The 23,960-nt window shown below is 43.1% G+C and overlaps 3 protein-coding genes and 1 long non-coding RNA gene across 4 annotated transcripts; 3 read left to right on the top strand and 1 right to left on the bottom strand.

The window, feature by feature from the left end:
* Positions 1-216: 216 nt before the first annotated feature.
* Positions 217-3,965, top strand: LOC118421389. The gene is made up of 3 exons (XR_004831830.1): positions 217-320; positions 3,173-3,247; positions 3,687-3,965. It is a non-coding gene; the product is annotated as an uncharacterized LOC118421389 (long non-coding RNA).
* Positions 3,966-5,989: 2,024 nt separating this feature from the next.
* LOC118422018 (complement C1q tumor necrosis factor-related protein 3-like) lies at positions 5,990-8,471 on the top strand. Its single transcript, XM_035829522.1, has 3 exons — positions 5,990-6,176; positions 6,647-7,048; positions 7,711-8,471. The coding sequence occupies exons 1-3, from the start codon at positions 5,990-5,992 to the stop codon at positions 7,857-7,859; spliced, it is 738 nt and encodes a 245-aa protein (XP_035685415.1). The 3' UTR covers positions 7,860-8,471.
* Positions 8,472-10,596: 2,125 nt separating this feature from the next.
* Positions 10,597-11,629, top strand: LOC118421478 (complement C1q tumor necrosis factor-related protein 3-like). Its single transcript, XM_035828790.1, has 2 exons — positions 10,597-10,985; positions 11,449-11,629. Exons 1-2 carry the CDS (start codon positions 10,616-10,618, stop codon positions 11,595-11,597), a joined length of 519 nt encoding a protein of 172 aa, XP_035684683.1. The 5' UTR covers positions 10,597-10,615; the 3' UTR covers positions 11,598-11,629.
* A 2,966-nt stretch (positions 11,630-14,595) lies between these two features.
* LOC118422017 (tetratricopeptide repeat protein 28-like) lies at positions 14,596-18,635 on the bottom strand. The gene is made up of 3 exons (XM_035829521.1): positions 18,629-18,635; positions 18,158-18,286; positions 14,596-17,599 (listed from the first exon to the last, which is right to left on the bottom strand). The coding sequence occupies exons 1-3, from the start codon at positions 18,633-18,635 to the stop codon at positions 14,835-14,837; spliced, it is 2,901 nt and encodes a 966-aa protein (XP_035685414.1). The 3' UTR covers positions 14,596-14,834.
* Positions 18,636-23,960: the final 5,325 nt, after the last annotated feature.

Genomic DNA, 23,960 nt, shown 5'->3' with positions numbered 1-23,960 from the left:
GGTACGGTGAAACAGTGATCAACAGTGCAGATTAAGCTACAGGTCAAGCCGTGGGGTCCATATCCTTTCTCACAGTTAAAAGAGTTATGTTGATTCGAGTTCAACTTATTTCGTGGCCTACTGCAGTATCTTCGTGCCAAAATTGCATCCTGGCAACGGAGAGACGAGGGCGTACCTTGAGCGGACAAACCCTGCTGTAACAAATATGAAGAACATTTGATCAACGGTCAGCAGGCGCGCTGGCGCCTTATCTTCATGGGAAAAGACATTTCTAGCGATACACGCCTGCTTCTGAATGGACAGCTCCACAATGTTCTTTGGTATGTAGAACTCCTTTCTGAAATTATACAGTGATCCTCTTGATGTATATAAAACTTATGGACATGTTCTTTGGGGAGACGATATGTTGTTAAGCTGGAGAAGGGGGGGGGGGGGTCGAGTTGGGTAGTGTAGATCGTTACAAGGCAGGTAGGACTTCTGAGTTCCAAGTTTGGACGGTCTCTCATCAGTTGATTGTCACTGTTTGCCTTTGTGGGTTTTCTAACACTTTCTAGTTGTAGAGTGCGGTTGTGATTCCATTTACTTGTCGAATCTTGACCTGAATTTCTGACTTCAGATGACAGTTATTATGTGCGCGGGCATCTGGAAGTGTTTTGGTAACAGATACAGTCAAAGCTTAGCTGTTTGGAAGGATGCGATAGTCCCAGCACAATTATAAGTTGTTCCGGGCGACTCTCAAGGATACAGTTTTCTTTTAAAGCCTCGTCGTTCGGATATATATATATCAAGATTCAAACACATAGCAAGTAACTTGAAATTTGGACTGGTGGTGCAATCAAGTTGAGCGCGAGCATGTACGGGGCTCGAGGGACTTTGCTGTGTGTCACGTGGATTACCCTCTCCGTTTCGCCTGCCAAGAAATTGAAAGATTATCGCCTGGTGTAAACAAGCCAAGCTTTCCCACAATTCCACTATTTCAGTATTTGGCCATGTCCGCTTTCATGTCGGAGCACAGCGGACATTTACATGATGTTGGTCTCACTCTATATGAGTTTGGTATGCAGTAGACCGGGGTTTTTCTGGTGACCAGTTAGCTTTGCATGACTTTGAAGTGACAAAGAGAATACCAGTGATTGGTCACCGGGGCAGAAGTAACGTAGCTCGTGACATCATGAAAGGAGGCGTTACCCTTCATACCAGGCTTCATACCATACGCAACAGTCAAGGGGGAGTTCCGTTGATGATAGGAAGGGTTCCAACCAGGGGCGGTTCACTAACTAAAGGCTAAGGGGCTAAATGTGTGTAAGTACTGTAACTTACTAGATCGATAGTCTTTGTGTCCGATAGAATAAATGTTTGTGATGATATACTGGATTCAAAGCCTGCTTTTATTGCAATAAGATAGAGAATAACAAAGATACAAATATGCAGCAGAAGTGTTTTATGAGCCCAAAGACAAAAAGACCCAGAAGGCCCGCTATTAGGGAGGCTAATGACGAGACAGATCTGTTTGGAAGTCGTGTGTCACTTCAGTGGTACTTAGCAGTTCGCACCCCGCTGGGCCAAATGAGCTACCGGCATGTGGAGCTAGGAGTCCAGCGGTGGTGTCAAGCGGTTAGCCTGGGTTACTCTCCAAGCAGAGGTTGAGTCACGTAGATATAGTAGTGGTCGGAAAAATTACACCGGAGCTCCTCTCTATCAATACGTAAGGACGAATATGAGTTATTTTTCTGATTTGACGGAATATATGTTGTTATTTTATTTGAATAGATAATTGCTATAATTCCTATATAGTGTATCTCTGAGGGAGCTCATTATCATAACTTCCAATGAAAACTACTAATTAAACATTACTGTTAAATGATAGGTGTTTAATCTTTTCGTCCAATATAATTGTTATCAAGATTACCATGAGATGTTAAATTTATGCAAATGAGGTAATAATTTGCATATCAATTTCAAAATTACAAAAAGCTGTTACACTTTCGATATTCATACAGTATGTTCCTTAAGTAAAGAGGAATGTAGCAAGATGTTGATAATGCAAATTTTGACGATCATCTCCATAACTTATGTAGGTAATAAAAATAAACGGACGGCAAGCTGTATTACGTGCACTGTTTGGTCGAGCGTCCCTCGTACAATGTACCTCGTGTGTACGTGTGTCTCAAGTACTTAGAACTTGCTGAAGTAGGGGTTATTCAGGTTGGGCTAGTCCATTTCTTATTTCTGGGGGGTCTATTCAGGTGGGGACAGTCCATTTCTTCCTGCAGAAGGATGGAGCGTTCAGGTTGGGACAGACCATTTCCAACTGCCTCACCCCCTTGTCCCACCCACACATTGACCTCTAACTACAAGGGCTGTATATACATGTTCACACCTGCTTTTTAACATTGCCTAGCTACAATTTCACCTGGCACAAATTACACTTAAAAGCGACCCTGTGTGCATGTGTGACTACACATATTTATCTCTAGTTTTAATTAAAAGGCAGATCTATCGCAGTACGTGTTACGTTGAATGGGTTTCAATTTTGGAATCAAAATCTATTTTCTTTGTCGCCTATTCTCGGCTAATGTGCCTTGTAATGTTTTGAAGTTTTCCGATTGTTTGGGAATGTTGGTTCACTAGATGAGGGGGTAGTGTGTAGAGCCAAAACAGTGGCACATTTGTTTTATTTGTGTGTTGAGCTTTTGTCTTTTTCATGAGATTGTTGTCATTACCTTTATGTTGTGTCATATGTTACAGATTACTTCAATTAGGGTCCCTTATGTAGCTTTTTTTTCAGAATTTCTTATTTATTTCTCAATCATTTAGGCCTAAGGGTAATCCCTACAGTTTACAAAAAAGACTGATTTCAAAGACTTATTCAGCTTAAAGTGTCAAGTGAGCTATAGTGAGCTGATGACATGGAATTTTCTTCAGGTGTCCTGTTAAATCATTATTCCTACTAGTGGTCACTCGGTAGGGTCAACGGTCAACACTGAATTACATTTGAAATGTCCGTTTCCTGCTCGTTTGTTAAGCAATTGTAGGTTTGTTTCAAATCGCATGGTGTAATGGTGCCATAGGGGTTAACAAAGTTGGTGACTTGCTATCAACAAACATTGTTAGGAGCGCCACGGATGTTATAGACTTACTGTATCCGTGTTCTCACCACAAACTTATTCAGGTCCCCTAGGAGACATCTTCGGATCGCTTCGAGTCAGCGACGGACGTCTGGAAAGCTGTCTAATGGAAGAAATAGGTAACATATGTCCACCTAGACCACAGTTAATAAAATGACGGATAGACTTGATTGATAGAGGGCAGAGAAAAATTGAAATCACTTTGATTTTGGACACCTACAGTTATGTAACAAATTCCTATTTTTCTTTCTGAGCAGATTAAGATAAATGGCTGTTCCTTTTGACCGTTTATATCGAATGTTTCTAAGGAACATGTCTCCAACCTGCTCCATTTTGTCGAATATGCATTTGTGACTGTTGTCCTCAGCAGTCACTACATGAATTTGAGCTCTTCTTGTACACTGTTGTATGTATTTATGTGATACTATAAAACATGCAATGCATGCATTCAAGTGTCTTTCTCTACTATAGCACTGAAGATAAAGCAATATTTTCTCTCAAACCGTAGGCTTAATATGTGGGGTGAGATTTCATTTTTCATTCATTCATTGGCTACAGGTTGCTGCTCAGAGAATAACAACGGATTGAAAGGACGAAGGGAGGTAGTGAGCAAGGATGGTCTAGTTTCGCTCGTGCTGAGGGAAGAAGCAGCTGCAAGATGAAGCTAGAATTGAGAGCGTACCTTGTATGCAGAACACAGCTTTAACTGTAAAGATTAGCTTAATGTGTTAGCCTAACATGAACTTTTTTACGTTTCCTTTGATCAGCCTTTATTCCTGGAGCGGTTGGAAAGAAAAGAAATCGTTCAAATAGACAGATAACATACCAGAGGGGTTTGTCCGTAACATACCAGAGGGGTTTGTCCGTTGTAGGAGTACAGTTTGCTCATTTAGCGGACTAACTCCTCTGACATGATACTAATACGTCTATTTGGCCCATTTCTCCTCTTCCAGCCGCTTTTGATAGTCGCAGCTTATCAATTGATCATGTATTTACTGATAGCATCTACGAAAATTATCATCCCTTCATATTACCTAGATGAGTAAAATATACATTAGCTGCTTTCTATACACCGTCCTCCTTTATGCAGAGTATTCATCCTCTATCAGAGTATAAATACTCTACCCTATCAGGCAGAGTATAAAGCAGAGTATAAATACTCTTTCGGACAGAGTATCCATCCTCCTTTATGCAGAGTATTTATACTCTATCAGAGTATATATCGTCCTCCAGCCGGAGTATATATCCTCCAAGCTGCTGGACAAAACTCTAATTCATTATATATCCTCGGTTAGGCTGGATTATTATTGATTTGTTTGAGTATATATCCTCATCTAGTTGTGATTTTTTAAAGAAAGTTTCTTAAAAATGCAAATACCAAGTCATGAAGGCTGCATTTTGATAAAAAGAAAGGCTTAATTTTTGTGTTTTGAAGCCGAAAAAAGGGAACAAAATGGATTTTCCCTTATTATTTTGGATTCTGTTATACATTAATGAAATTCACACATAATGTAATAGTGGAGATGCTATCTTAGGGAATGCAAGAACAATGATGCAGATGAGGGTACTCTAGAGAATCATCATTAGATAGCTTTAAAACTAAAACTGCTTTGGATACAATAATGCAACATTTCCTTATAAACACTGTTGCAAAGATGACATTATTAAAACACCATACACGTTTGTGTCAAATATGCGCCATTCTCCTGTTGTACGTCCGAGTCGTAATAGAGGTACAGACACAGACACATTCGTGTAAACAAACTGATACACACACAGATGTAGTCTCGGATACGATTAGACATATGCATTGCAGATCCCTGATATGTAAAATACAGACAACATCATAAATGTACATGAAGTAAAAGATAGATGCAGTTATACACAATGTAGTTGAAGCTATTGCATAAAGAGTTATGTACCTCTGGCCCCCATGTCCCCCTTGTGCCCGGCCGGTCCAGGCGTCGCTAACACGGTGATGTTCTGATCGTTATACACCCGGGAGCAGGAGCCTTCACCCTCCTTCACTTCCCCTGCACAGGGCTGGGTCGTCATGGAACCTAGCACAGCAAGGACGGCGACCAAGACTCCTGTATGAGCCATCTTTATGTGTTGAAACTTTGTGGAGCTACCCGCGACTAGTAACACACTTCGTAGCACAAGCAGGTAACAGAAATAACAGTCCGTGCTTTTGTAAGGAAATATAACCCTGATTGCACGTGTAAGCAAGAGGAGGCTGTCTTTCTCAGCGGTCCTTTCTCAGCCTTAAGACGCTGTTTATTTTCTTTACTGTATCATTTTCTACAACTACACACCTTGTGTCTACATGCCACGGTGTGCAATGCTCGGCGGTTGAATTTCGAACCAAGAACACTTGTTCGTGTTGCACAGTGAGCTACAACTGTACACGTGGCAATGGTGTTTAAACCTCTACAGCAGTATCTTAGTTGTGTCGTATGGTGATGTAAAAAATGACATTCAGTTGCAACGTTCATTGTTCAATAAGAATAAGACTGGATTGTTTGCAACATCTCTGAGAGTGCTCAACGCAATCAGAGCCTAGCTTCTGTTGGGTAAAGAGACAAAAGACACGCTGTAATTGATACAGTAAGGACAATATATACATTAGAGAGACAATGATAAAGTAAAGGAAATAAACAACGCCTTTTGAACCATAGATACAGTGGTGAGAAGATCGCCTTCTTTTCATCCATGCATTGGCCAGCATCTGGTCTCAAAACAAGGGAGTGGATTTCGTGCCAATTTCTGCAAGCACATCTCACCACCTGTATATTACGTATACTGGCTCCACCTGTATACGCCCGGCCGAAAGAAGCCTTAAGAAGTTAAAACATTTGAAGATGGCCCAAGCAGGATTCTTTTTCGCGTCCCTTGTTCTTCTGGTATCCACAACGATCCAGGTAACTTCTGCCCATGAGTTAGCGGCGTCAGAAGGCTCCTGCTCCAGACAGTTCAGCAGTGATGTGAACATTACCGTGGTGGCAGGGCCAGGGCAGGACGGCCAGAAAGGGGACATGGGTCCGAGAGGTATGAGTACTTGTCTTTGTGCTCAGCCTGCATCTGTGCCTTCATCTATATCTTTGTCTCTGACCGTTTCTAACATGCTGAAAAGGATGCGGTACAAGAACATTAATGAGGACACAAACTGATTTGGTGTTCCACTTAATGGTAGTTTCTTTAGAATGAGAATTGCACTTTTGTCGCTAAAACCAGTTTGCATTATTTCTATTATATATGTCTGTAGCAGCTTTTTTTATCTATGGGTTCAATATGAGCGGTTTTTTAGCAGGTTTGTTTATGTGTATTTGAGTGTGTGGAGGGAGAAGGGGTTATCCCCGCTGCATTTGTGAATGAGTATGAGTCTTTAGGCTGTATCTAAACTGGAATATCTTTCTGCTTTTGTGTTTGTGTCTGTATCCGCAAAACGGGTATCACCGAAGCGTCGGCAGCAATGAAGCTATCATCCCAACACGTACATATACTTTTGGGATTTTCAGGTCACAAAGGTGTTCCAGGTAACAGGGGCGTGACAGGTGATCCAGGAGAGCAGGGACCTGCCGGACCTATAGGTGAGAAGGGAGGCACAGGTGAGCGGGGACCGGCAGGTGAGACGGGCTCACCTGGCGTCAGCCGGCCTGAACCAACTCTCGTGGCGTTTTCCGTGGCGAGAACCACGGACCTGCAGACGTCCTGGTCAGCCACGGTGGTGACGTATGATGACGTGCTTAGCAACGTGGGCGAGGCTTACGACATGGCAACGGGGAAGTTCGTCACCAAAGTGAGCGGGGTGTATTTCTTCACCTTCACCGCCATGACGAGGCAGGAGTACCTCATGCATCTGAAGAAGAACGGGGACACCATGGTCTCGACGCGCGAAAAGTACACATACGACAATGAAGGTCGGTTTTATGTTACAATTTTAAGACTATATACATACAAAAAATAAAGCGCTTACCAACAAGCTTTCGATCAGCCCTCTAATCCTTATTTAGTTGAAATGACCCAGAGCCTTGTGACGTCAGCAAAGGGTCAAAGGCGCTTGACAGTCGGTATCGGCCCCCGTCTCAGCTGTTGGTAAGCGCGTTAGTTAGTGTACCTGACATAGGGTCTTAAAATTGTAACACAATGTTGAATGTTGAATACTGTCACAGATGAACTTACATTTAAGAAGGTTGGTTTTGTTGTTTTGTTTATCTATGCATTTATTCAACCCTAGAGTTGAAGCTTAATCGATTTTTATGGGCCACGGGTTCAGTTATAACGAATAATGGAGCACAGGAGTCAAAGGACCTCAGTTCTATCCCAACGATCTCATTGCTCGTATAACGTTGCTCTGTACACTTGTCAGCACGCCACTTGCACATGTATATAACGCTCATCCGTTCATTTCTTATTGTTTCTTTCTAAAAAAATTCTTTCTTTATATCTTTCTCTCTTTCTTTCTTTCATCTTTAGCATTCACATCGACTGAAGGAGACATGATCATGACCAGACTTTGTTTACCGCTTATCTTGTAATGAACCACTCCGCTCATCCTCCTCCCTGTTACATGTCTTTCCAGGCGAGAACATGTCCAGTAGTATCAGCGCCATCCTGCAGCTGCGCAGAGGGGACCGGGTGTGGGTGGAGCTGTTCCCCGGTCGGTACAGTCTGTCCAATAATGGCAACCGGTTCAACACGTTTTCCGGATTCCTCATCAGCCAACTCTAACTGGAACACATCTGGTACATCATTCTGGATTTCTAATCAGCCAACTCTAACTAGAAACTTTATCTGGAATATCAACCGATACAACACGTGTTCCGGGTTTCTCACCAACCAACTCTAAATAGAACAACAAACGGTACAACACGTTTCCGGATTTCTTATTAGCCAAATCTAACTGGAACAGCAAGCGGTGAAGCACGTTTTCTGGATTCCTCATCAGCCAACTCTAACTGGAACACATCTGGTACATCATTCTGGATTTCTAATCAGCCAACTCTAACTAGAAACTTTATCTGGAATATCAACCGATACAACACGTGTTCCGGGTTTCTCACCAACCAACTCTAAATGGAACAGCAACCGGTACAATACGTTTTCCGGATTTCTTATTAGCCAACTCTAACTGGAAGAACAAACGGTACATCAATCCGGATTATTTCTCATCAGCGATATCTAACTGGAACAGCAAACGGTACATCAATCCGGATTTCTCATCAGCGATATCTAACTGGAACAGCAAACGGTACATCAATCCGGATTTCTCATTAGCGATATCTAACTGGAATAGTAACCGGTACAGCGCGTTTTCCGGATTCCTCATCAGCCAATTGGAAACTCGAGGTTATGAAGGAACACGAAGATTTACTTGTATCTTTGTGAAAAAGAAATAGATGGGAATTTACAGGGTTTGTACATCACAAAGTCAAAAGTATATATACCAGGAAGGTCGGAACACAGCCAGTTTTAAATGCACGGAGTCATAGTCTTTTGTATCTTGGTGCGTTTCATTTTGATATTCAACTGAGATTTTGATTAGTATTCTACTCTCTAACATTTAAGACTGTCATCACCTTTGATGTCATTATTTCGTCCTGAAAACGTTGGAACCAGTTTGTGTCTATGTTGTATTTATACGGTAGGAATAAAAACGGTTTCTGATTTCCGACTCATTATTGTCTTCTTAAACTGGTTAGTTCATTCAATAATTCTTTAACGAAATGGCAATTCTGGTCAGTTAGTATGGTAGGATTTATCAGGTTTTGCATGTATGAACGTTATAATACAAACCAAAGTTGTATTATACAATAGCTCATATTTCTCACAGTGGCACACGACAATCAGTAGACATCACACTTAGTCTAGTAAAGACCTAAGAGGTCCGATTTGCAGATGTGGTAACTTTACAGAGATTTTAGCAATAGAAGTCCCCTAGACTGGAGTTTGAGACATTTTTTAGTATTTTCTTCTGGCTGTCGTAAATGTACTGATGGCTGGAAACACCGAACGCCTGTTCATATTCTCCCCATGAGTTGCTTGTGCCCCTGAACAAACAACAGTCCTTCCTTGTGTAATTGTAAGGGAACAGAATCATGCCGGTACATGTAGGTAAGAGGAGGCGGTCATTTTGCTGTTTATTTTCATACTGTATCATTTTCTATAACAACACAACCTGTGTGTAAGCGCTACTGTAAAGAAAGCACAGCAGTACCCCCGTAACGTTTCGTCGTGTGGCGCAACATCAGACGAGGCAATGGTTGGTTAATACACCCTCCGTGGCAGTATCGTTTAGATATGTGGTATGAAGATTGGACAAAGCCGACATTCATGATCTGGATTGAACATTTTTGCAACATCTCTAAATGCCTAATGTGAACCACGTCGTTGAACAAATATGAAGATAAAAGACGAGTTGAAATAGATACAGTAAAGAAAATATGTACATTGGGTAGACAATGATGAAGGAAAGACAACAAACAAGCACCATAGATGCGATAGTAACAGGACCGTGGTCTTCTTTAGAAGTGGCGAGCTTCTGATTACGGATTGCATTTCTTCTCAAGGTGTGCAAAGACCTCTTCACACCTGTATATTCCCTACGCAGTTCTAGCACTTCAAGATGGCCCAAGCAAGATTCTTGCTCGCCTCCCTTGTCCTTCTGGGTTCCATGACGATCCAGGTAACTTCTGCCCACGAGGTAACTGTGTCAGAAGGCTCCTGCTCCAGACAGTTCCGCAGTGATGTGAACATTACCGTGGTGGCGGCACCAGGGCCGGACGGAGAGAAAGGAGACATGGGCCCCAGAGGTACGTATATTCGTATCGGCATCTCTACGCATACTTTTACGCGGATAGATCTCTTTTTGATTGGCTGTACCTATGCCTACCTTGTATCCTTAAGCTTCTAGCTGTATGGATTATTCATATCTGTACTTGTATTCACACTTGTAATCGCATCTGTATCTGAATTTATGTGTCTGTATCCTAAATTGGTACTTTTCCTCATTCGTATCCGTATCTGCATTAGCCTGGGTATCATCCGATTTCTACCGGGGCTCCTTACAAAAAAATACTTTAGGGAGCGAGTGTAAGGAGCCCCGGTAGAAATCGGATGGTACCTAGGCATTTGTCAACAGTCAAGAAGTGTTCGTCCATTTTCAATAGATAAATAAATAAATAAAAACGTTTCGGGACAAAACACGTTGAATAATTTCATAAAGTTGATAAATGAATGAATAACGACGATTTTTAGTTTCACTGACCGTCTGTCACTTTCCTCAGGGTAATACTGGTTTACTTCGCACTGCCGCTAGGCGTCGCTGTTGTACACATGTTGCAAATGCTGCACCGTAATGTTTTAGCCACACGGTCAAACCTACAAGCAAACGTGGCTGCATAAAACAAAACCGTCGATGCTTAACCTAAAACACGTTTATATATATTTTTTTGCAATTTTCAGGTCACAAAGGCACGCCAGGTGACATGGGCGTGGCAGGTGCTCCAGGTGTGCAGGGCCCTGCCGGACCTACAGGTGAGAAGGGAGACACAGGTGAGCGGGGACCGGTAGGTGAGAAGGGCACACCTGGCGTCGGCACACCTGAGTCGACCCTCGTGGCGTTTTCCGTGGCGCGAACCACAGACCTGACGGCGTCGAACTCATCCGGCACCGTGGTGACGTATGATGACGTCCTTAGCAACGTGGGCGGGGCTTACGACATGGCAACGGGAAAGTTCGTTACTAGAGCGGGAGGGATGTACTACTTCGTGTTCACCGGCATGACGAAGGTTCAGTACCGCCTCGAGCTGAAGAAGAATGGAGAAATCATGGTCTCCATGTACGAGTCGTATCCAGGTTTGTCTTATATTCATGTATCCATTTATCCATTTGTCTTATATTCATGTATTCATATATTCCATGTATCGTTTATTGCGACCTGTACTGAACCCAGTGGGTATGTATGTACAATAAAGGTCTTCATTCATTCATTTATCTGTAAAGCTGACATCAACTGTTTTCTAGGCTAACAGAAGACTAACAACGGTAGCTTTTGTTTGGGGGACAAGCGTTGATTTGCCATTTTCAACAATGACCAAAGTTTGACCAGGTTAGTTAGCCATCTCGAGAGGAGTAGTTGTGACCCAGTGTGCTTGGCTAGATACTCCAGCCATAGTGAAGCTGCATTGAACTACCAGCTATTGAAAAAATTACGCTCAATTGTCTCAAGCATTAAGCATGAAGGAGTTAGTTTGAAGAAGTTAAAAAACGACTCTCTATTTCCTGATAACCCAGAGTTACTTTTCCCACGTTTCTGCAGGCGAGCGTCAGTCCAGCAGTAACAGCGCCATCCTGCAGCTGGAGACCGGCGACCAGGTGTGGGTGGAGCTGCAGATGGGCGAGTACACGCTGCTTAGTAACGACAACCGGTACCTCACGTTTTCCGGATTCCTCATCAACCCAGCTTAACCGGTACCTCACGTTTTCCGGATTCCTCATCAACCCAGCCTAACCGGTACCTCACGTTTTCCGGATTCCTCATCAACCCAGCATAACGGAAACGACAGCCGGTACTTCACATGACCGGATTCCTCATCAACCGTAACCGTAACGACAGCTAAAATGTCACGTTTCATCACCCCATAGCGGGATTGACAACCGGTACCTCTCGTTTTCCGGATTTCTCATGAACCAAGAATAGACGTAAAGGTAACCGGTAATTCACATTTCCGGATTCTTCATCAACCAAGCATAGCAGTGACGACACCCGGTACATCACATTCTCCGGATTCCTGCGTAACTGCAACTTCAGACTGAATTTCTATTCAAACATGGAGGTAACGATAACCTCCGGATCCCTGTACATAACGGTAATGACACCCGGTGCCTCACATTCTCATTAACTGGGTATGATAGTGGCTATAACCCCTGGACGTCTCATTTAAGTGGTCCAAACATGTGCGAACATGTGTGATCACGTCGACCGATGATGATGATGATGATGATGATGATGAAGTGGTCCAACAGTGACGACAAGTGGTACATTTCCCATCAACCTAACTATAACAGCGACAGAATTAGGAAAAATATCCGGATTTTGTTATCGCCCTATGAATGATGGAACCAATTTATATCTATTTAGTATGAGCAAGAAATAAAAAGTGCACGTGGTATGTTTTCCGATTCATTGTCGTCTTTTTGACACAGTATTTAATACAAAGTGTTATCCTTATAATGGTAACGAAATGACAGATCGAATCAGTGCCGCAGAACGTATCACATTTTACATTTATGAACGTTATGATTAAGCGGTATACCTACTCTACAGTACAACGTATTTGGAATTTATTGAAGATATTGCATGTCAAGAGGCGGCACAGTTAATAGATAGTCAAAACTGAACTAGTGGCCAGTAATATGATAGCGTTACCATGCAACTACTAAGTATAGTAAGTACTGCGCATCCTGCCGATATCTCGGGTTTCTTATAGACTAATCTCCGGGAACTCCAAAATTGATGCGAGCGAGCGAATAAAAAAAAAGTTTGGCCCAAAAAAAAAGTTGCATTCAGTATGAAATCAAAGTGGCAAGGAAGGTTGAACATAGGACTGAACACACATAGTATGGTATACCAACATTTAGGTGTAGGGACCAGTACATTATACGGGTGCAAAACATTTTGTTCTTCTTGGATCAATCCGAAAAAAACAGACCTGAAAAAAAAAAACAGAGGAACAGGTTTAGCCAATTACAAAATGGACACACTATGTCGCCAGCCATTTGGGGTCTAACCGGGGGGCCAAGAAGACAACAAGAGCGAAGTCAAGTAGAGTTTATAGTCAATTGCACCAAGTTTCTACAGTCAAAGGTACAGAGACAGTTAGCCTTTATTACATGGAGATGGGATTTTAAAATGCAGTGGGAGTCCAATAATCCACCAAACAGATTCCTTTGTAGCAAAATTGACCAATTACCATTGTTTTGAGTATTGCCAGTTCTCAAGTTTCCACAGACAATCAGGTCTAGGTTCATGTCCGGACACGGAAATGATACTCTGGACCTGAATTTTCTGTCCTGGTACCTCCCCCAACCAACAATAGATTTTTTTTCTTTCTGTCCTTTCACATCTTATTCTTTGACTTTAGATTCATTTTGGCATTCTATGGCATTAGTTATCTGCTTTCTGATACTTTTTTTTCAATCTACGGAATATTTGTGCTCATTTTACAGCTGCTTTGCACAATTTATTGTGTGGTCGAAAACTTTTTTTTTTTTTTGGAAATGGCCGAAAATTGGTGCGAGCGCGGATGTCATCCATATAATCAAATCAACATGGCCTTATATAGGATAGTGGTAACAGCGTCACTGTGCGGACACAGTTTGTACAGCAGCTTCCGAGGGCAGTTGTCAAAGCGCCAGCATGCGTGCACAGGATGATTAAGCGGTATACCTACTCTACAGTACAACGTATTTGGAATTTATTGAAAATATTGCATGTCAAGAGGGCACAGTTAATTGTTAATCAAACCTATACTAGTGGCCAGTAATATGATAGCGTTACCATGCAACTACTAAGTATCATAGTAAGTACTGCGCATCCTGCCGATATCTCGGGTTTCTTATAGACTAATTATATAGGATAGGGGTAACAGCGTCACCGTGCGGACACAGTTTGTACAGCAGCTTCCGACGATATCTCTCTCATCGGAACACACTAACAGGACAGTTGTCAAAGCGCCACCATGCGGGTACAGGATGTACTACAGATTCCACCGGCTATACTATGGTAAAGGCAAGAAAAAAGCGACAAAGTAAGTAGGCTATGCAGCTTTTTTTATGTCACAAGCAAACATTTTCTCATAATTTCCTAAAGTGCTACATACATACATAATCAAACTCTTTTATAGGAAAAGAATTGAATTCGGCAACATTAATGTTTCGAGGCGATCTTGTAATTTAGACAAAAGTATCAACATCAATATGCAAAAATCACGATTGCATTTTCAAAAGTGTTAAAACAGCTATTCAACAATAACAACATAAGCTTCCTTGGCTACCTTCGCTTAATATACATGTGATTATCAAAATCAAAATACATTGTAAACATGATATTTAACTCTGTGACATGTACAAAGATAAAACAAATCATTCGCGTCATACAAATATCGATTGGCACCAAGTCAAGCGTAGTCTTGCCTTTGAATTGATCATTTCGAATATGAACATCATTGAATTCCAATTGAATTCTTCAATATGGTTTTATTTCACAAAACGTTATAAGTGTAAGCTTACTAATACCTACAAACACACACACACACACACACTCATGTGCGCACACACACACACACACACACACACACACACACACACACACACACACACACACACATGCACACACACACATGCACACACACACACACACACACACACACACACATGCACACACACACACACACACATGCACACACACACACACACACACACACACACACACACACACATGCACACACACACCACAAGCACACACACGGATATTGTTTAAAGAATCTTTCAACATAGCAGTACCTGGTATTTCTGTGCAGACTCCTGTGTTAGAGGTATACATTATAGAGACCATGGACATACTCCATGTGTCCTGCAGTAAAGAGGCCGTATTACTTCAAGCTTCCTTTCTTAGAGAGCACACCGAACTCAATTACTGTTGGACTATACTAAGTTGCACATATTGGAGGGGGTGCTCACAGCTGGCCGATTGCCTGTAGCCATGGTCAGGGTGACCGCGGCTTGCACGTGGGGTCTTGCCAGGTCCGGTTTGCCCATGGCCTGGTAAGACTGGGCGATGTTTTCATGAGCAGTTATCTTGTCTTCATTCTCTTCACTCATCGCAAGGTTCTTCTGATGCCACTCCACAGCTGCCTCGTGATCTTGCATCCCGTTACAAGCGAGCCCAAGCTTGTTGTAAGCTTGCCGTTCTGCGTCCTTTCTCTCCAGGTCCCTGGCTAGTTCCAGCATCTCTGTGTAATACTTGAGTGAAACCTGCGGTTCCTGTAGCTGTAACCTGTGTAAGTCGCCCAGTTTGAGGTTAATTTCCGCCAGTTGCTGTTTGTCTCCTGTCTCCATGGCGATGGTCATGGCTGATTGATAATGAAATCTGGCCAGGTCCGGTTTGTTCAGAGCCTGGTTGCAAGAAGCCAGGTTCAAATGTGCCTTCAGCTCTTCTTTCTTTTCTCCGCTTTCCTGACTCATCTCGAAATACTTTTGGAACCATTCGAGAGCCGCCTGAAGTTCCCCCATCCCGTGGCAGGCCGCTCCTAGTCCGCAATATGCCACTCCTTGATGATGCACGTCCCCCAACTGCGTGGCTAGAGCAAGGTGCTTGTGAAACCAGTCAAGGGCGGTCCCATACTCCTCGAACTCGTAGTGTGCCTGACCGAGTTTGTTGTAAGCCACAATCTCCTCATTCTTGTCCCCCAAATGCCTTGCTAGTCTGTGGTACTGTTCAAAATATTGGATGGCTGTACGTGGAGAGTGAAGTTGTTCCCTTTGTATCTCACCCAGACGTAAGTAAAGCCCCATCTGTCCATGTAGATCCCCTGTCTGCTGTGCCATCTGTAAGGCTGTGCTGAAGTGGGATGTTGCCTGGTCCAGTTTACCCAGTCTTCTGTACGCGTCACCCATATTTGTGTGTTGCGCTATCTGCTCTTTTGTGTCACCGACTTCTTCGAAAGTCTTCAGGGCTTTTTGGTTCCACTCCAAAGCTGCTTCAAGCTCCCCCATATCGGAATGGGACAGTCCCAGTCTGTTGTAAGCCACCCCTTCCTGATTTCTGTCCCCCAACTGCCTGGCTAGTGTAAGCTGTTGTTTATAATACTGGATGGCTGTACGTGGGGAGTGGAGTTTGTCCTTATACAAGTCACCCAGGTAGAAGCTAACCCTCATCTGTGCATACTGGTCACCTGTCCACTCTGCTAACTGTAAGGCTGTGTTAAAGTGGGATGTTGCCTGGTCTGTTTTATTCAGGTTCATGTATGCATTCCCCACATTCGCTTGTGCATTTATCTGTTCAGTCTCGTCTCCATTTTCTTGACTCATCGTCAACTGCTTTTGGTACCACTCCAGAGCTGCCTCATACTCCCCCATCTCATAATGGACCTGTCCGAGTCTGTTGTAAGCCAGTCCCTCCTCAACCCTGTCCTCCAATTGATTGGCTAGTGTGAGATGCTGTTCATAATACTGGATGGCTGTACGTGGAGAGTGGAGTTGTTCACTTTGTATGTCACCCAGACAGAGGTAAACCTGCATCTGTCCCGGTTGGTCTTCTATCTGCTGTGCTAACTGTAAGGCCTTGTCAAAGTGGAATTTCGCCTGTTCCGGTTTATCCATTGACGTGTACGCATGGCCAACATTCATATGTTGTGACATCTGCGCGCTTATGTCACCGTCCTCCTCTCGCATCTGCAGGGATTTCTGGTACCACCCCAGAGCTGCTGCCAGATCCCAGAGACTGTGGTGGACCAGCCCCAGTCTGTTGTACGCCGTCCCTTCCGCACGCCTATCCCCCAACTGCCTGGCTAAAGCAAGGTACTGTTCATAGTACTGGATGGCTGTACGTGGGGAGTCAAGTTGATTCCTGTGCATCTCACCTAAGCAGATACACGCATCCAGCTGTTTATGTAGATTCCCCGTCTGCTGTGCCATTTGTAAGGCTGTGTTGAAATGGGGCATTGCCAGGTGCGTTCTGTCCAGGAAGATGTATGCATTACCAACATCCATGTGTGCCGTTACCTCTTCTTTCTTGTCTCCTTCATCTTGTTGTACCTTAAGGTTCTTCAGATGCCACTCTAGAGCCCCCACACTATCCTCCATATCGCTACAGGCGTACCCCAGTCTCCCGTACGCCTCTCCCTCCACGTGCGTCCACCCGAGCTCCCTGGCTAGTGCCAACATCTTTGTGTAGTACTTGTGAGAGACCTGCGGCTCGTCTAGCTTATTCCTGTGCAAATCGCCAACCCTACAGTAGATATCCACCTGTTCGGCCTTATTTCCAGTTTCCGTGGCAACAGCCAAGGCTGATTCATAATTAGTTTTTGCACCCGGCACCTGATCGAACAGTGCTAACGATGATGCCAGATTTTTGTAAGCTGCGCACATTTCTAGCTCTTTATTTGCTTTGGTTTTGTAGATTTCCAGAGCTCTCTCATGGCAACGAATGGCTTCCTCTTTGACACCCAGAATGTCATACGTCAAACCGAGTCTGTTGTTGGCTTTGGCTTCTTTTGCGTCCCCTTCCAGCGACTTAGAACACTCTAACATGTTTTGGTAGTACTGTAGAGCTGACTCTAAGTCATGTAGTTCTGTCCTGTAAAGATCACCTATCTGTGAGCACAGGTCAAACTGTTTTGCCTTGTTTCCAGCCGATGTGTTCAGTTCAGCGTCTAAAGTCTCAATTTTGAGCTTGACACGATGATCATCTGGCAAAAAAGAGAGAGAATCTTTCTTTGTTTATGCACAAGGAGTAACAAGCAAAGAAACCAATGATATACCTAAATGCTCAGTTCAGGCGCTTGTTCCTCCTTTTTGGACATACGTAACATGGTAACATCGTTCATATGTATGATATCTTATTAGTGCGAAGTACATTCCATTGTAGTCATGAGTCTTTATGCACGTATTAAGGAGATTACATTTCATGACAAAAAGAGGATCATCATCATCATCATCATCATCATCATCATCATGATGATGATGATGATGATGACATTTCATGACAAAAAGAGGATAAGGGATGAACATTTCATATTTGTAGACACATGGACACGTTTTGTTTGAATAGGCACATTTCATCACTACCTGGAAAAAAAATAGAAAAGAATCATATGACCCTAACAAAGGTAAAGGCAGGATTGTCCCTGTAATGTTAGATAATGCTTGAGCTCTTTCCATCAACGTGGTATCATTTATTCAAGATGTAAATATGCCACACACACACACTCACTCACACACACACACACACACACACACAAACCGACCTGTGGCTGATTTGCGTCCTTCATGAAGGTTTTTCCTATCAGGATCCTCCATCAGCCGCTCCAGCTCACTGACGTCCAGTGACGCCAGGTCGGAGGCCGGATGTTGCGCTGTAGCGTCATCAGGTGATCCTGTGGACAGAGGAGTGTTTGTAGTTTATCGTTAATTTGCAAATAAGAAGGTTTGTTAGGTTAAGATTTTTAACTCTATAACCGTACACAAAATAAAGGTCAATAAAGCGTTTACCAACAAGCTTTCGATCAGTCCTCTGATCCTTATCAAGTTGAAATGACCCAAAGCCTAAGTCGCACATCCATACCGGAAGTGTGACGTCAGCAAAGGGTCAAAGGTGCTTGGAAGCCGACTCCTTTTGTGTACGTATATAGAGTTTGGAATTGTAACATAGTGTTGACTACCGTCACAGATGAGCTTACATTCAAGTTTTTTTAGATCTTTTTAAGGTTTCCTCTTACCTACCATGAATCGCGTATGTTGATGATAATTACAGATCGTCACACACATAATTAGGACATGGATAAACTATCTTCAAGTTTCCTTACCTGGCGCGGCCGAGGCTCCAGCTTGTGACAGGACGGCGGTCTCGTTCGCTTCCATGTCTCCGGGGTCACTTCTTCTGCTTGCGCTTACCTTCTGACGCTGTATGGTTGAAGACAATGCGTCAGTCTCTAGGGCGAGTCTATACATTGACACTGTCAAGAATCATAATTATGATGTCGAAGTTTATACCAACATCACTGACGCGTTAGCTTCCTCTGCCAACATTTCCTTTTCTTTCTATAATTTCATGTTTCAGCATATCACTTCAAGTGACGTTTTAATGCTGGTTCTATTTCTGTTTTTGTGGTTGAATTTGGACCTTCTTGCTGGCTCAACGTTGTTTACTGTGTGCTTGTTGAGCAGAGTCTACATGTAAGTATGTCGATGCGATTGCACAGTGCCTGCTTGTAAAATAAAGAGAAAAAAGTGCGATCTTAGAGGTACCCAGGGAGAATGTTTTACTCACTGTGATATGAAGGACGACGTCTGCCGCATTTCACGCAGTAGATGGGCCGTAACAGGTGAATGTTTGTTCTACTTGAAAGACATGTCCTTGGTTACATCAGGGAATAATGGGACCGTAACTTCACACCGACGTCTCTGTGTGACATTGCGTAACGCCACACAATGCAGTTTACACAGTAACAAAAGGCTCGACACATGGGGGGGGGGGTACAAATATCCACCTGTTTAGGACTTCTTCAGGCCTTAGTTCTCTGATTTGCATGCGCAGCTTATTTTTCTATTTTTTCTTGTGATCGGATTTAAGCGTTCGTAAAATATTAAATAATTTAAGAGGCAAATATTAGCACCTACATGATTAGCGCACCAAACCAATGTGTGTGCTTGACACTTTAGACAGATCAGCCTATATAGAGGATCGCTGGGTGTCATGGCGTCACTGTCATGGTGGGTATACATGTACAATACATTTCCAAGGGCACAACGTCGGGGGCATGGTGAGTATCGAACTCGGGATCTCTTGGTTCTGAGCCCAACTCCCCACCAGTTACACCACACCAACGCTACGGTAAACCCTTATGCTGACCCAATGTCGAGTCTTCATAGCCTCCGTTGCACACTTCGAGCGGGTCTGGCTTTTATTTTAGGAGGGTGGGGGGCGCTGGTTCGCGATGTTCAACGTTGGTTAGGTAGGTTGTGTTATGCCGGGAGATTGCTGTTGAAGGGAGTTTGCCGTTGAAATGAGTTTGCCCCGTCTCCAACGTTGAAAATCGCAAACCAGCACCCCCCCCCCCTTAAAATAGAAGCCAGCACCACTCGAAGGCTGCAAGTGCGACGGAGGCTACAATCTTCAGCAGTGCTTGTTGTACAAATTCTAAGCACGTTAAAGCGGACGATGAGACAAAACAACAGTGCAAATCAAATTAAGTGATACCCAGGGAGAAATAGACATTATTTTACTCACTGTTCGACGAAGGGCGTTCGCCTCTTTTCACACTGACCTTGAGTGTTGAATCTGCGGCTGCGAATGTGTTAAGGTGTTTAATCTGAGGGAACAATGGGGAACGTAACCTGACACTGACGTGTGGTGTTTCTGTGACGACAGCAGCTACAGATGTTTACTTGTTTTGGGGCTTACTGCACCAAGAAAATAAGAAGAGCGAAGTAGAGGAGAGCTAAAAGTTCTTTTCACAAAGTTCCTACAGTCAAACTTAGTCTACGTTAACAGAGACAGATTGCGTTGTTCACATGAAGATACGCGTAGGATACTCCACCAAACAAATTCCTTTGTAGCGAAATGGACCATTGTTTTGAGTATCGCCTATAATGCCCATTCACAAGTTTCCACAGACAGCAGTTAGGTCCAGGTTCAGTTCCGGACCTGGATCTAATCCTCTGGACCTGAACCGTAGCCTGGAATCCAGTCTTGTTAGCTTTGTTCCGCTCCCGAAGGTCGCTACTCGCTAACAAGACTGGATTCCAGGCTACCTGAACCGTACTAGTGCCTGACGTTTCTGTACCGGTATCCACCCCTAGTGTGTACACAATAAAAAACGATACGGCCACACTTACTTTCATTCATTCATTTCATTTTACTGCGTTTAATTTTCTGCATTGTTGTATGAGTTCTCAATGTCACTATTTGTACTTAAAATGGACCTAAATGAAGAATAGTGTTCCAGCTTTATACCAATGAAGATCTGAATAAAACACACAAACACACCTGGAGTACTGGGAGACATTTTCGGCCCCAAATAAGTCATAATATAACCCAGAGGCCTTGTGGGCAATTCCGATAATATGACATATGCCTCCGATTTAGTGCCTTTAGGAAACGTACTTTAGTCGAGTTTTCTCATTAGATTCATGTCTTAATGAGTACCTAGCTCCTGTTCTTGCCGTCCCTCGGATAGGACGTTAAATGGAGGTCCCGAAGGATGAGGACCCAAACATCAAAAAGCCTTAATTAATTATTCCCAACAAGCACAAAGATGACTTTGCACTATCTATTTGCCACAATACGAATAGCAGAAGACTATCAAAAACCGCAACTACTTCTAGAAACTTCGCAGCATGGTCTTTTTTGTCCTTTCAGATAGTTTTGTTTTGGTGTCAACATTGGTGTGCAATCTGCTTCAAAGACTTTGCTGACCGTCATTCAATCAAAGCACTGATCTTGCATCATCCTCAGAGGGGTGAATCTTGTTGCATCATCCTCAAAATGGTGGACTCATTGTGAACTACGCAGTACTTGAAGAAATGCAAAGAACGAAAATTGACCTTTGATTTATTTTCGAAACACTGTCTTTCATAAGTTGATAGTTGCAATACTTAAACTTATAGTATGGTAGAGTACATGGAACATGCACGCCGGCTTATCAAATAGTATCAATTATAAGGACGTTTTGATAAACCGGCCTAAACCAGTCTATACTGGAAGAAAGCAGCACATGTACAAAACCGTTGGTACTACCTTGACAGGGCATAGACTCTTTTATCTCTCCGCCGTGAAACAAAAGTCTCTTTTTTTTGCCTCTTCCAATATGTTCTTTTTTCGTCTTCTTGTAGACTTAAGACGTTTTCTCGCCTGTTAGATTTCTGTTCTTGTTTCAAAGTTTAATGTGTTACCACAGTGAGGTGTCACAAAGTCTGTGGAAGTAGTCGGTGTCCGATTAAGATGCCGAGTCATTCTCAGTGTCACCGTCCGGACATGTCGCGTCATCTGTCAGAAACAAAGAGAGGTAAGAGAGCTAAAAACGTTTCAATATGCATTTTGTACTAGTATTCTTCAATCGATCGTAAGTATCACAATTCCATTATCCAATATGTGATCAGCAGAATCATCAACATGTGTGGGTAAAGCTATTGTAGCTTTTAATCGGGCGTAAAGAATAATGAATCAAATAATGTTTGCTATCAGACTGCGTGTTAGAAGTCCGTAAAGCGGGTATCTCACGGTGTGTTGTTGTTTGACTTTATGCATGTTGGGAATATCATGCAAAACGTAGAAGTATAGGTATCTACCTACCTTTGTTGACCTCTAGGTCTATGGAGGGGTGTGGGGGGTGGCAGGTAGCCACGACGATAGAGATCTGTCTCCGGTGACGTCTTTTTCTTGCTATGGCTAGTCATGCCATCAGTTTTTATAGAAATCCAAAAAGGTTTTAATTCCTAGATAGCTATATAGTGTTTTTACCTGTCTATTTGTGTTTCGTTGTGAACAATACAGAGTGTTGCAATCTACCTGTCGTATAGGTTTATAGGACGTTAGCCTCCTTCGCAGACTTCGGGGCTGGTTTTACTTGGGTGGGAGGGGGCACTCGTCTCAAGGTTGGCTAAGGTCCTCTAATGCCGTGAGTTTCCACAGTTTTACACTCCCCCCCACAGTAAAATACTTTTCCAGACAAACTTCCTTTCCCGGCTTAAAGGGGCATTCCACTGCAGAAGGGAGTCTTGTTTTCCAATAGATAATGTGTCAATGAATACATAATCAGCCGAATTTTGAGGAATTCACCTTGGGATGAATTACGCGATGTGTACAATAAGGACACTCACTAAACCCATGCAGACCCTACCCATGCATTCCCTAGACGCATAGACATTGTGTTTATCGTACATATTTTCGGAATAAATGAGGTACGCTAAGCACACCGAGAAGGCAAATTACTCATAAGATAGCAAAGAATACAAGAACAAGACGAGATTTCTTAGCGAACCTGAAATTAGTTTTGTAACCTTACCTAAAAGTTTTGTATTGTATTCAGCCATAGGATTAATTCAATCAGAGGGTACTTGGGGAGTTTATTAGTAGAAGACTGAATGCTTTAGAGGCACGTGGATCAACTGTGTACTTTATCGTATAATGTGAAGTAGTATGCAGTTATCACTTCCTAAAATTAATATCTATCGGAAAATAACACTCCCGTGTGGAGTGGAATGCCCCTTTAATAGAGAAGCTAAGCCAACTTTTAAATGAGCAAACCCCGTTCGAAGTCTACTACTGAGGCTACTGATACATGTAACTTCCTTGTTATTTGAGTAGCATCTTGTATTAAGTCCCTCCCCCGTCCAGCGGACATATGATCGCCTGGTGTACGTCAGAGCCCATCATGTTCTGATTCTACCCACCGATCCCGCCAGCTGTTGCCGCGATGTTTATACGGATAATCTGCCGCGTCTGCTATTTCATTGTTGTTGATGCCCTGCGGCCATTTTGTATAGCCTGACGGCTGACCTTCGATGCCTCAGAATCTGAGCTACAAGGTAATATATTGTTAAACACAAAAAAATATTTTGAACACGTAAAAGTATTGGTTTTAGAATCGTTCACCTTGATTTACATCAGTATTCAATCAAGATCATAGTTTTTAAAGGCAGAATAACTAATCAACAATGTGGAATTTTCTCAAGGTCGCCAGGATGCACAAGGCACGGCTGGAGGGCAGCGGATCATCTCACCAAACCGTCCAACCGCCAGATGACGTCACGTGTCAAAGGTCACATCTACCTGGGACAGTCACCGAGAGGGCGACAGAACAACGTAACTCACCTGTCCGAGGTACCCTTGCGTCATGTTGTATTGGAACCTAGACATCAACCCATGTATATTTCTGGTCTGGGTCTGCAGGCCCTGCACAAATAGCACACAATGAATTCTTACGATAAGTGAGGAATACACGAAGAAGGGTACCGCCCAGGTGTGTTTACCTGCCCTCACCTGCGTGCCGCACCTGCAGCATGCCGTGACGGGAGGGATATGGTCGCTGATTGGGCTGTACCAAAATA

This window comes from Branchiostoma floridae, chromosome 8, assembly GCF_000003815.2.
Source record: "Branchiostoma floridae strain S238N-H82 chromosome 8, Bfl_VNyyK, whole genome shotgun sequence".
NCBI lineage: Eukaryota > Metazoa > Chordata > Leptocardii > Amphioxiformes > Branchiostomatidae > Branchiostoma > Branchiostoma floridae.
This window is presented reverse-complemented; position numbering and strand designations above follow the sequence as displayed.

What these genes read in the sequence shown, in the direction of transcription:
- LOC118422018 (XM_035829522.1), top strand. Translation starts at nt 5,990, where the DNA reads ATGGCCCAAGCAGGATTCTTTTTCGCGTCCCTTGTTCTTCTGGTATCC. An exon ending in AGGGGACATGGGTCCGAGAG is followed by an intron (nt 6,177 to 6,646) that starts GTATGAGTACTT and finishes TGGGATTTTCAG; the next exon opens with GTCACAAAGGTGTTCCAGGT. An exon ending in GTACACATACGACAATGAAG is followed by an intron (nt 7,049 to 7,710) that starts GTCGGTTTTATG and finishes ATGTCTTTCCAG; the next exon opens with GCGAGAACATGTCCAGTAGT.
- LOC118421478 (XM_035828790.1), top strand. Translation starts at nt 10,616, where the DNA reads ATGGGCGTGGCAGGTGCTCCAGGTGTGCAGGGCCCTGCCGGACCTACA. An exon ending in CATGTACGAGTCGTATCCAG is followed by an intron (nt 10,986 to 11,448) that starts GTTTGTCTTATA and finishes ACGTTTCTGCAG; the next exon opens with GCGAGCGTCAGTCCAGCAGT.
- LOC118422017 (XM_035829521.1), bottom strand. An exon ending in AGGACGCAAATCAGCCACAG is followed by an intron (nt 17,600 to 18,157) that starts GTCGGTTTGTGT and finishes CTTTTTTGCCAG; the next exon opens with ATGATCATCGTGTCAAGCTC.